At 42.1% G+C, this 12,656-nt stretch overlaps 1 protein-coding gene across 5 annotated transcripts in view; it reads left to right on the forward strand.

Moving 5' to 3' along the window:
* Positions 1-1,476: 1,476 nt before the first annotated feature.
* The window catches only part of LOC118093592 (sodium channel protein type 1 subunit alpha), a 55,090-nt gene continuing 43,910 nt past the window's right edge, over positions 1,477-12,656 (forward strand). For 4 of the 5 annotated variants that reach the window (XM_088660876.1, XM_088660888.1, XM_035133030.2 and 1 more), the window contains exons 1-3: positions 1,477-1,792; positions 6,158-6,276; positions 11,567-11,656. In XM_088660876.1, the coding sequence (XP_088517002.1) occupies positions 1,529-1,792; positions 6,158-6,276; positions 11,567-11,656 (473 nt within the window). In that variant the 5' untranslated portion in view covers positions 1,477-1,528. Of the gene's footprint in view, positions 1,793-6,157; positions 6,277-11,566; positions 11,657-12,656 lie in introns of those variants that run through there. The other variant, XM_088660870.1, reaches the window with a different exon arrangement.

The raw sequence follows: 12,656 nt of genomic DNA on the forward strand, positions 1-12,656 counted from the left end.
TTCAAGGCATCCTGCCAATGGGTGGAGACTGCAGACGCTTTAGTCTCTCGGAGGAGGTGGGGGTGGGGAGGGTACGCTCTTCTCTGTCCAAATTCACATTTGAAAACCCAGCCTGCAAAAACCAGAAATAATAAAGAAATCACTCAGCAGCACAAAAGGTGCCCCATAAGCAGTTTTCCTCGGCACTTGGTGTTTCCCCCACCCCACCTCCCTCTGTTACCATGCTGATTTTTTTGGCTGCATACGGTATTTGTGACTCTGTTTCATCTCTTTCCGCTCTTAAGCATATTTCCAAAATATCAAATCCATTAAAAGGAATTAAGAGCATATGCTGCGGTTTCCAACTATAACAAGCATCTGGGCTCTCAGGAGTACTCTGCAAGAGCCACATACTGTAGTGGAAACATGGTTTCTCCACCCCAACCCCCAACTATCTGCTGCATTTTTTCTGCCTGCACATTTTGCAGAGGAGAATGCAAGGCTGGGTTTTGCTCTGACCTGATTCTGAAAATATCTTCACAGGATCAACAAAGCTGAAATCAAGTGCTCCGAGAAGTCACTGAATTAGACCCTTTTGTTAATTAACCAATGCGTTCCCCCTAGGATTCTGCAGCAGGATAGCATTCTTATTTTTCGTAATTAATAAAATATTGCTTGCAGTAAAACGCTGTGCCCTCCAATAACACTTCAGTTTGCCTGGATTTTTATTTATTTATTTATTTTAAAAAAAGATCAAATAGCTTTTGGAACGGCTCAGTGCTTTGTCTCAAGTAGCTGACATATCAATAATCTATTTTTAGGACACGAAACTATTCTGCATTGCTGCGGGGCAATCTCCATTCATTCCAGTGGGCCTATATGAGAACCCTATGGTAAGGTCCCTGTGTGTTTTGACAGCTCCGCAACAAGCAGAAATTTCACAATTTCCCCATCATTAGATCTGCATGCCGGGAAAAGCTTCATCCGATCGATTTTGATTGGTTATGCCACCCATCAAAATTGGGTTATTGGGTTGTTTTGTTCTATTTTGATTACGTATTTTGTGGTTTTTATAGTCTGATGTTATCTTGTGAACCGCCCTGAGACCTGCAGGTATACTGTATAGGGCAGTATATCAATTTAACAAAGGGTAGTAAATAAATAATAATTGATGGTCCGGAAGTCCTGCCAGAGGAAAAACAGATAGCGTTCTGAACCACAGGCGAATCTCACTGAAGGAAATGGAGAATGCACAGCAGCAAGGCAGGTTGATGGATTGCGTCTTGGAAGTCCAAAGGCTCATTCTTTTGAAAGTTCTTTTTAACAATGTAGTACTGTCGTTTGTTTGCAAGATTTTGTTTGCATCAAAAAGAGTCGGTGGAGGAAGTGTTCCTTCCCTGCTTAGTAATTTCTGTTCTTTGTCTTTTCCTTCCTTCCTTCCTTCCTTCCTTCCTTCCTTCCTTCCTTCCTTTCCTTCCTGCCCATTTCCTTATGCAGTACTTCCTTATGCAGGAGAATAAATGGTAATTAAAATGAGCAGGATGAAAAGATGGAGCAGCCAGTGCTTGTACCACCAGGACCTGACAGCTTCCACTACTTCACTAGAGAGTCTCTTGCAGCTATTGAGCAACGCATTGCTGCAGAGAAGGCTAAGCATCCCAAACCAGACCGTAAAGACGACGACGAAAATGGCCCGAAGCCCAGTAGTGACTTGGAGGCTGGAAAATCACTGCCATTTATTTATGGAGACATACCTCCTGGCATGGTGGCTACTCCCTTGGAAGACCTGGACCCATTTTATCTTAACCAAAAAGTGAGTGTTTCATATCAAGCACTTTACACTGTCCCTTTCCTTTCCCTTTTCCCTGCAGTCAGGCACACAACCTACAATTTTCCTGCGTGTCTTTCTGGGATCTCTGTTTCTTGTGATCTACCAGGCTTTGAAAACCAGCATTTCTGGGTGAGGGCAATTGATTGCACTGCAAGGATGTTACAGTAATCATTTGCTCTAACCGTACATCAAAAACTATTCGTATTTTAACTCTGCTGGAAAATTATCTAGCAAAAAGCTGGCGGGAGACAACAGTGATGACTAACACACACACAAACAAACACTGTTCCATAGACCAAATGACTGGTTATTAGCTTCTCATATTTTCTGAGACCACTGATTAGCTGGGTGGTTGAATTGTTTGATGGCAACAATTATTCTACATCTAAATGAATGAATGAATGAATAACAGCAGCAGTTGTTGTTTTTTTTAAAAAAAAAAAACCATTAGACTGGGCGCTGTGTATGGAGGTCCTGGGCTGCCCAGATGACAAGACCTCTCTTTCGGTCTCACTGATGTAGTCCAAAGGAAAGCAGAACAGTACAGTGGTACCTCTACGTACGAATTTAATGCGTTCCCGAACGCACATTCGTAAGTCGAAAAAAATGTAAGTCGAATCCCATAGGAATGCATTGGGAGAAAAAAATCGTAAGTCGAAGCAACCCTATCTAAAAATTCGTAAGTAGAAAAAATCCTATCTAAACCGCACCCAAGATGGCGGACGGAGCTCCGTTTGTAAGTAGAAACATTCGAAAGTAGAGTTATTTGTAAGTAGAGGTACCACTGTACGTTAGGCACCAGCTTGGCTGCAGGAGTTGCCAGAAGGAGGCGTACAAGGCGCCGTCCAACTGCCTTATGGACTCCGCTCCAAACTTGTGTAGGTTTTTACTCCTTAGCCTTTTCTTCTCCCAAAGATATCCTGCAAGGCAGTGGAAGTTTAGGATCAGAGTTTTCCTTCTCCTAGATGGGCTACCTTCTCAGGTTGACAAGCCCCATCAGCCCCTCATTTCCCTCTGCAGCACAAGCAGAAGTCACCTTCTTGACCATTGGGCCCATTGTTAGTCTTGTCTGCTCAATCCGCTGGAGCCTGTATTCATCAGCCATCCTCACCTGGTTTAGCCAACCTGTCGAAGCCGTTTCCTGAGATGTGGCCTCTGTCACATGTTGACAGCTTCTAGGAGCCACAGGTGAAAGCTGAGTGTGGGGTTGGGGGTGGGGTGTTAGGAGAGGTGTGGTACCTCTTGTGAGGTACACATCATGCTCCTTCCCTGGGTAGCTTGTCTAACTGAAATAAAGAAGAATGTGCTCACTGAAACAAAAGGCAGCTTGGTCAGATGGCATGGTCAAATCACAGCAATCAAAAAGATTCCTCGTGAAAAATGAAATAATGTTAAGGATGTTCTGTGCATGCACATACAAAGCAGCTAGTTATGGGTTCCACACCTGATCTATGGAATGCTGGCTTGTACATGGCACTTATTCTCTCCTGAAATTTTAAGGACATTATAGGGGGAAATGATGCTTGAAATTTTGAAATAGTCAAACTGTACAAGCATGCTAGGGAAACCAATACAGTAAACTTGGCAATGGATAATTGTTCAGTGGTCGAATACTTACTGTGCTAACACAAGATCCCAGATTCGGTACTAGGCATCTCAAGATAGGACTGGGAAGGACTGCCATTCTAAAACCCTAGTGAGTATAAGAAACATTCCTTCCTTTGGTTAGTTATGAATTTCCTCACCTATGCTGGTTGCATGGACACAGGAACAACAGCTGTGGCAAGGTATTCTCCTGGGTTAGTTATTCCGTTGCTAATTACTATCGTTAAATTGTCCAAGGACATTTTCACAGAGCAAACAAATTCTACCGGTTTGGAAGAAGCAAAACCTTTTAGAGGGGGTGATGGGTTTGTTTACCCTGCATACCTGTTTCTCCTCTTTGAAACTGGAAAGGGAAATTCCCAACTCAGCAAGATATGTTCATGTTATCATTACGAGGAAGGTGCATATGCCTTCTCATGTTGATATGCAATACTGTATTGCATTTGACTCAAATGATGCTTCCTCAGGCTGTGTATGCACACGTCAGCCTTTGAAGCACTTTTGTAGACATTGCTTTGCAAGCATCCATACCTGCATGCTCAGTAGACAGCATGAGCAGCTGTTAAATCATTGCCAGATTTACACACAGAGGCACATTAGTTTCTTTGCTCCCTCCCCTTTTGATGCCCACGTCATGCCTTTAAATAAATAAATGAATTCCTGCAAATTTATTGATGTACCAGAAGTTTGCTCATAACTAACTAATGCTCAGTTAGTTTTATTGTGCTCAGTGCATGCCCAGAGGCTCCCTTCTCTTGTACCATGCAAGTGACTTGGTGACTACATTTCTCCTTGGGGACAGGCCACTTTAGGTTGTATCCCACTATTGACTACTCATTGTAGCGCCATTGAAATTAATGGTCCTGAGCCATTTTTATTTGAATGGATCTACTCAGGGTATGACTAACAGCGAACACAACCCTCTGTGTACATTCAGAGGCTTCCTTTCCTTGTACCATGCGGGCAACTCCAGCAAGGCACTCTAAGTGTGCCCAGAGGCTGCTTGTCCTGGCACTTTGCATGGTGAATCACCAACTGTCGTGTCTGTTATATCTATGGTATCCTCAGAATATCCCTGCCCTGGCACCAGGGAGGCAGCGGACATCACATAGTTTGATTTATCAAATGAAGAGTGCAAAAAAGGCACTTTGGGATTCTGATATATCTGCTCCCTGTTACATCCAATAATTCCCCTGGAGTCATTGTGGTTGATTTCTTAAAGCTACGTTTTGTTAAGGAGCAGCATGCAAAATGGGCAATTCAAATCTGTGCCAAACTGCCACCATAAGCAGTCAAATAATATGGGATGGTTGCTTAAAAAGTAATAAATACTATAGCAAAAAGAGCCCTTTCCTAATTCTTATTCTTAATAATAATAATAATAATAATAATTTACTATTTATACCCCTCCCATCTGGTTGGGTTTCCCCAGCCACTCTGGGCAGCTTCCAACCAAATATTAAAAACAATACAGCAGCAAACATAAAAAACTTCCCTAAACAGGGTCGCCTTCAGTTGTCTTTTAAAAGTAAAATAGTTGCTTATTGCTTTGACATCTGCTGGGAGTGCATTCCACAGGGCAGGCGCTACTACAAGAAGACCCTCTGCCTGGTTCCCTGTAACCTCACTTCTCGCAGTGAGGGAACCATCGGAAGGCCCTCGGCGCTGGACCTCAGTGTCCGGGCTGGACGATGGGGGTGGAGACGCTCCTTCAGGTATACAGGACCAAGGCCATTTAGGGCTTTAAAGGTCAGCACCAACACTTTGAATTGTGCTTGGAAACGTACTGGGAGCCAATGAAGATCTTTCAGGACTGGTGTTATATGGTCTTGGCGGCCACTCCCAGTCACCAGTCTAGCTGCCGTATTCTGGATTAATTGCAGTTTCCGAGTCATCTTCAAAGGTAGCCCCACGTAGAGTGCATTGCAGTAGTCAAAGCGGGAGATAGCTAGAGCATGCACCACTCTGGCAAGACAGTCTGCGGGCAGGTAGGGTCTCAGCCTGCTGGTAGACATATCGAGCTGTCCAGCTGCCCTGGGCACAGAATTAACCTGCGCCTCCAATGGACAGTTGTGAGTCCGAAATGACCCCCATTACAGCGCTTGAGTACAGAGGAGAAAGAGTTAATGGCGGCTGTTTCTGCCCATCCTTTAAAAGAGCACAAACACTTAATGGAGGCTGTTTCTGCTCTTCTGAGGAGTATGCAACTCTCCAAAGACTGAAACACCAGTATACTCGTGTACATGGGAGGGGAAAGATTTGTTGTCTTCAAGTTTGTCCAGAATGCCAAATGGCTCGGGTACCTCTCAGGTTAATCTTTGAGGAAGTGTGGGGAGAGGGCTACAGAGGTAGAATTCAGCAACATCATAAGACCCTCCCCATAGGAGGTTCTCAGAGATGGCCTTCACGCACAAGGCAAGAGGTGCTCTTCAAAATGCATTGTAAAATGTGAGCCAGCTAATAACTTTTCTACCAAAAGGCATTTGAGTAGAACAGCAAACAAATGATCTAACAACAATATGAAGAGGAAAATGCATCTGCAAAGGGCAACAAATACTCTTACATAGTAAATAATGTCCTGTTTATCAGGTAAGTAATAACAATACAGCTTTTGACAGGAAAGGATGTTTGCATAGTGCCTTGTTTTTTTAATCACTGGGGGACTGGGGGGAATTAATAATGAAAGATGATTGTAGAACTGCATGGCTTTAAATTGCTCTCACCTTTTCTTCTTTCTTCCAGACTTTTATAGTATTGAATAGAGGAAAGGCAATTTTCCGATTCAGTGCCACTCCTGCCCTATACATTTTAACTCCTTTCAACCCTATTAGAAAAATATCTATTAAGATTTTGGTACATTCATATCCTTTTCCAGTTGTTGTTTTTGAAACTGTTCACTTGTTTTCATAAGATAGCAATCTACAAATGTGTTCTTCAGTTGCCTCATGACCATCCCTGTTTCTTACTTTACATGATTAGGTCTAAAATGAAAATGTTTCAAACTTGCTTAACAAAATTCTCTAAGGACTTTCTGAAACCACCTTCCTACCCTGTCACAAATACCTATGGAATAGATTAGTTTAAAGCAAATTGAGCACACAGGTTATTTCATTCCTCTAGTTGGGCATCAAAGCTCTACTGTACGTATGGTGCTCCCACAAATCTGGTTAACACTGACCTCAGTGACAGCTGTCATTGGAGCTTCTGCATGAGTAAGATGCACATGCATTGAAATGTATAATGTAAAGGTAAAGGACCCCTGAACGGTTAAGTCCAGTCAAAGGCGACTGGGGTGCGGCGCTCATCTCGCTTTTCAGGCCAAGGGAGCTGACATTTGTTCAAAGACAGCTTTCCAGGTCATGTGGCCAGCATGGCTAAATCACTACTGGTGCACGGAGGACCGTGGTGAGTGCCAGAGTGCATTGAAATGCCATTTGCCTTCCTGCCACAGCAGTACCGATTTATCTACTCACACTGGTATGCTTTCGAACTGCTAGGTTGGCAGAAGCTGGGACAGAGCAACTGGATCTCATCCCGCCGTGCAGATTCGAACCACTGACCTTCTGATTGGCAAGCCCAAGAGGCTCAGTGGTTTGGACCACAGCGCCACCCACGTTACCTTTTGTGTGCGTGGTTTTGTTTTTGAAATATTTTTTATTTTATTTTACAAATATAAAATTATAAAAATAACACAACACTTCCACAATTAAGAGATTCCTCTGAATCTCTGGACTCCTCACCTTCCCCTCCATGGCTTCTGTAATTAAATCTTTTCTACTGCATCTTTTCCAGTACTCCATATTTTTTTATAACTTCTTTATCTCCACAATACCCGTTACATTGCAAGTGTTGTTGCAATCCTGCTAATATTTTCATCTGTTTACAGTGGTCCCCAATATAAATTATAAAAAAAATTCCCATTCCTTATTTTGGTTTTGGTCTTCTTGGTTCCTGAGCTTTCTGGTCAGTTTTGCCATTTTGGCACCCACATTACCTTTTGAACTTTATATCTGCTATGTAGGGGACGTGGGTGGCGCTGTGATCTAAACCACTGAGCCTAGGGCTTGCCAATCGGAAGGTCGGCGGTTCAAATCCCCGTCACGGGGTGAGCTCCCGTTGCTCGGTCCCAGCTCCTGCCAACCTAGCAGTCCGAAAGCACGTCAAAGGGCAGGTAGATAAATAGGTACCGCTTGAGCAGGAAGGTAAACGGTGTTTCCGTGTACTGCTCTGGTTTCGCCAGAAGCGGCTTAGTCATGCTGGCCACATGACCCAGAAAAACTGTCTGCGGACAAACGCTGGTTCCCTCGGCCAGTAAAGCAAGATGAACACCACAACCCCAGAGTCGTTTGCGACTGGACTTAACGGTCAGGGGTCCCTTTACCTTTACCTTTTATGTGCTATGTAATTGGTGTGAATTGCCATTCAGCTACTGTAATATGACACCATTGATAAAATCCTTTAAAATGTTGTATCCTTAGAACATGATCCTGGAAGATGCTAGTCTTACCATTTAAGCACCCAAGTGCAAGCCCAGTCAGAGGGGGAGTGGCCAGATAGTTAATGTTAATGCTGTATCCAGTGCTTTGTCAAAATAGAGAAGGATGTTCAGCAGCATCAGCATTTTCCTAGGTCATGAAATTGTCTAAATGTATTACTACTTCGTTTACCTGGTATGGTTCATCAGTGACAAATCAGGTGTACATAGACAGCGACCATTGGAAGACCTTGTTGAAGCTACAATCCTAATCACGTTTACCTAGGAGAAAGGCCCGCTGCACGCAATAGAACTTACACCTGAGTAAACATGCATAGGATTGTGTTGTAAGTCGGCTAAGACTAGCAGACTTTCTCTACACAATAAACTATTGATTTAAAGTAGAGTTTCGTGCAGATTCTAGAAATTTGTATCATTCGTTCTGCACTACTGTAAGCCTTTCAACTTTGGATAGAGGAAATCACCTGATGCAGTGCTATGCTGTGCCAAAATCTTCTCCTGCGCTTCAACCATTCTCCACCAGTTTTATGACAAAATAAATTGAATTCCAAAATCAGGAAAGGGGGAGAATTTGGGGGGGGGGGGAGAGAAATTCTCATGGGTTGGGTGGATGCAAGACATTTGTTGTACTTCCCCACATTTCAAAATGGTCAAAAAGTGTTTGTGAGTGGTCTTCCTTTCACTTTACAAATCTCTCCTACCTAATCCACAATTTCTGAAATAATATGAGAACAAAAACACAGCCTTCCTTCAAATTCCAGTTTTCTGAATTTTGCAGTGCAGTTCTCCAACCAAGTAGCATGAACAATCCCACCCTGGAATTTGTGGTTGTGTTTTTTGTAATTGGAAGTATTTATGTATTTATATATTTGCCAAATAGTTTTCCAAATTTTAACCAATCAATACCAAATTACATCAAATTTAATACATTTTTTCCTAAAAGTTGACTTCCCACTCTCCTTCCTAGCTGTGTCCCTATTTTCCCCAATTTACTGCTTTATATTACAAATTTGTAACCCAATTCACATTTCAACCCTTATATATAATCTTAAATGTCACATTTTCCCATTTAATTCTTGTTCTTCTCCTCCCTTTCCCCTTCTCTCTCAGCTGCCCAGTTTACAATTCCTGCTTGTATAATTAACAATAACTTATTCCCTTATACATCAAAAACAGAAACAAATGAGTTTTTGCAGTGTAATTGCAAGTATTTAAACTGTTTTTAATATTGCATTTTAAATTGTTGCAACCTGCTTTAGGGTAAAGTGCTGGTAATTAATTAAAATGGGGATGATCGTCATATACTAGGCTAAATTGTGTGTAAAAATAGATATTGTGGTAAAATATAGAACTGTTATATTAATGGAAATTGCTTTGCAAAAATATCCATCTTGGGCAAAATTGCATGCAAACATGTGGGATAAAATTGTAATAAAATGTTGGTGTATTTTCATGAAGACTTTAAAAATAATAATCACAAAATGATGTGGAAATGTGGTGAATGGGGAAAAAAAAATAAGAAACAGGCAAAACCAAAATGGACAGACTTGCCAGTCCCTGCTCCCCTTGGAAACAAAGTACTTCTACAGTACTTTGCTTTATTATTGCTGACAATCCAATTTTAAAAACAAAAAGTGTAATAAGAGGTGTTACTGTACCAAGATGCTTGATAATCAGTCTCCCAGGCCTCCCATGTTTCAAATAAAGCTCAAGGGAAATGATAATGGAGAAAAAAAACTCAAATGTCACTCATGACCACTTCATAATGTTATGATAAGCCCCACCCCCACCCACCACAACAGCAAAAAAGACTGGTGTGCCCTGAGAACGAGGCAGAAAAATTGAAGTATGTTTCATAAGGAAAGAAAACTTTTGATATATTGAAGGGGAGGTTTGGGCACAATAGGCATGCATAGGTTTTAACAACCTAAAGTGTAGATTACGAAGCATTTAGATTCATATGAATTTATCACTTTGCAAATGGTAGATTCAAGTGGCATAAATTTGTCATTTTGCAAGTGCATCAGTGCTAGATTGCACCATTCTAATTCAAAGAGTCAACCGACATTACACTTTTTTTTATTTTTTGCCTCGCCAATTCCAGTGAGGAAAAGAATTTAAACACCTGCTTCTACCTTTTTGTAAACTCATTGGCTGAATGAAATATAAGGGTTTGCATTCGACTGGCTCAGAAAATAAGCTCGACTGGTTGAGATTGTGCTTTTCCCGTCCCCATTGGCTGACAAAACTCAAAAAAAAAAAATCCAGAATCAAAAGACGCTTTGTTAGACCAATATATTGCTTGCATTGTGGGAGTGTCTTCCTGGTGAGGATACATATTTTATTCACATATACCTCACTGTGCTGTTGGCTAATACGATACAAAATGCAGCTAGAAAAGAATGTAATTTAGTAGGGAAAATTAAGTTTGTAGAAGGAAATATATTTGGTTTGGAAATTCAAAGTTTGTGGTGCCATCATGTGGTTTATGTTGTGTATGGATAAACAATGAACTTTCAACATTGTAGCGCAGAGTCCAACTATGGAACTTGCTCTCCCAGGCGACAGTGATGTCTGCTAACTTGAGTGGCTTTCAGAGGATTAGACAGAGGAGAGGGCTATCGATGGCTACCACTCATGGTTGGAGGCAGCCATGCTTCTGAATACCAGTTGCTGGAAACCACGGGAGAGGAGAAGGCTCTTGTGCTCATGTTCTGCTTCCTAGTTTCCCACAGGCATCTGGTTGGCCACTGTGAGAACAGGATGCTGGATTCGATGGTCCATTGGCCTGGTCCCGCAGGCTATTTGTATGTTCTTATGTTTTTATTAATTGAAGATGGAATTTATTTATTTTTAGGTTGAGCCAGAAGAAATCTGACTCTTGCCGTGGGCGGCCAACATGGCGCCTTACAGAAGTCGTTGCACTCCAGCTCCCATCATTCCCAGCCAGCATGGCCAATGGTCAGGGATGATGGGAAATGGAGTTCAGCAACATCCAGAGGGCACCCCATCAGCTACCCATGTTGTATGCAAATACTCTTCTATTTTTGGCACACCCTATCCACTTTGTGACTTTCAGCATCTACATTCATTTTGCTGGAACTTGCAGTTTCAATGGATAGCACCGGTTTTGCACAGCAGCTGCATGTACATCACAGCTTTCCTTTCAAAATACTTTGCTATTAGCATCCCATATAGAGTACACTTGTTTTCTTACGATTTGAAAGCTCTACTGGGGTCATTCTATATATTTCCATATTCGACTAAGCTATTGGAATTTTCACTACATCTGCAACCGTTTAGTGATTGTGCTACTTGCAATATTTTTTAATTAAAAAACAAATTTTCAGAGGCCTCAGTTTCTGCTGTGGCTGCCTGAGGCATAATCTGCATGGGTTCTGAGATAGTTCTGTCCAAGGAATATTAACTCGAGTGAGTAATGGTCCTTGGTGGAAATGAATTCTATTGTTTCCCCTTATCTAAATAATGTCTGCCCTTATCCACATTTACTATAGTCCTGGATTTTAAAAAATAAGAAGTTAATGTATTGTCCCATAGTTTTTTAAACAAATGTATTGATTTAATAAAAACAGAACATCCCATTGTTTTTGTTGATCATGATTTCCTGCTGTATGTTCCTTAATGATATAATCTACATTATTCAGCATGCTCATTATGTGCACTATTTTGACCAACTGTGTATTTATGACCCTAAGTAACCCTCCTGAATGGACAAAGAATGTAGAGTAAGTTGAATATTATTAATATGCATGTTTGCATGCTTTGCTGTGGACTGAATTCTACTGCAGCTAATAACGTTTTTAAGATAGATGTAAGGTGCAATTTGATGGTCCCTGGAAGGGAATTCTGGAGGCCGTAGGATAGATCAGATCCATTCCTCAGGGACAGAGATTCCCTCTCTCTGCTGGCTCCTCCAAAGCTCTGGCCCAACCAATATCAGAGTTCTAGTGTTGGTATGGCCAAAAGGGATAGAGTGCTGGGGAGCAGGTACCAGGGAGCAGCTTGGATCGAAAAGATCCAAAGAGTCTCCTGGGCCCCTAATACCACCCCAGGAGGAAAAATTAGACATATTCTTCCCCTTCCAACATAAATGCATCAAGAGAGAGAGAGAGAGGGAGAGAGAGCAGGAATGTCTTGAGAAATGCAAGAGCCTTCAATCCATCTCCATCCTCACTTCTGCCCTGCCAACTTGAGCTCAGCAGGGCATTGGCTAAAGTAGTGAAACTGTTTTCATACTTCTCAGCCACTCATTTCAGGATTGCATCCTGTAGAACGTGGCTAGGATGCAGTGAGCTCACAGGAGCGCAGAGCTGGAGGGGATCCACCTCTTCTTGCACAGTCAAGGCCTGTTCAGGCATTATACTTACAGATAAGGAGAACATGTAGGGAACTGGGCTGTGCCAAGTAGTCCCTCCTCCTGGCATCCACACATGCGGTGCAAACATCTGAAGGCAGGGAGGGAGCTTCTACCCATACATACATTGTACAATCTAGAACCCCTGCTGCTTAAGGTTCTACACAATATGGAAGTCTAAGAACAAAGCTGCCTTTGTACTGTATGCTTGGATGTCGGGAACATGGGCCACTTGGTGTGGCCCAGGTCCGTACGCATACGTTTTCCTTAATTGTAACTTTAATGCTTAAAGAAGACTTGCCGCTCAAGGGAATGGGCTGTCAGTGGTTGCAGTGGACCCTTCTTCCTGCTATGTATAATTATATTTATGC

Source organism: Zootoca vivipara, chromosome 1, assembly GCF_965207765.1.
Source record: "Zootoca vivipara chromosome 1, rZooViv2.hap1.1, whole genome shotgun sequence".
Classification (NCBI taxonomy): domain Eukaryota; kingdom Metazoa; phylum Chordata; class Lepidosauria; order Squamata; family Lacertidae; genus Zootoca; species Zootoca vivipara.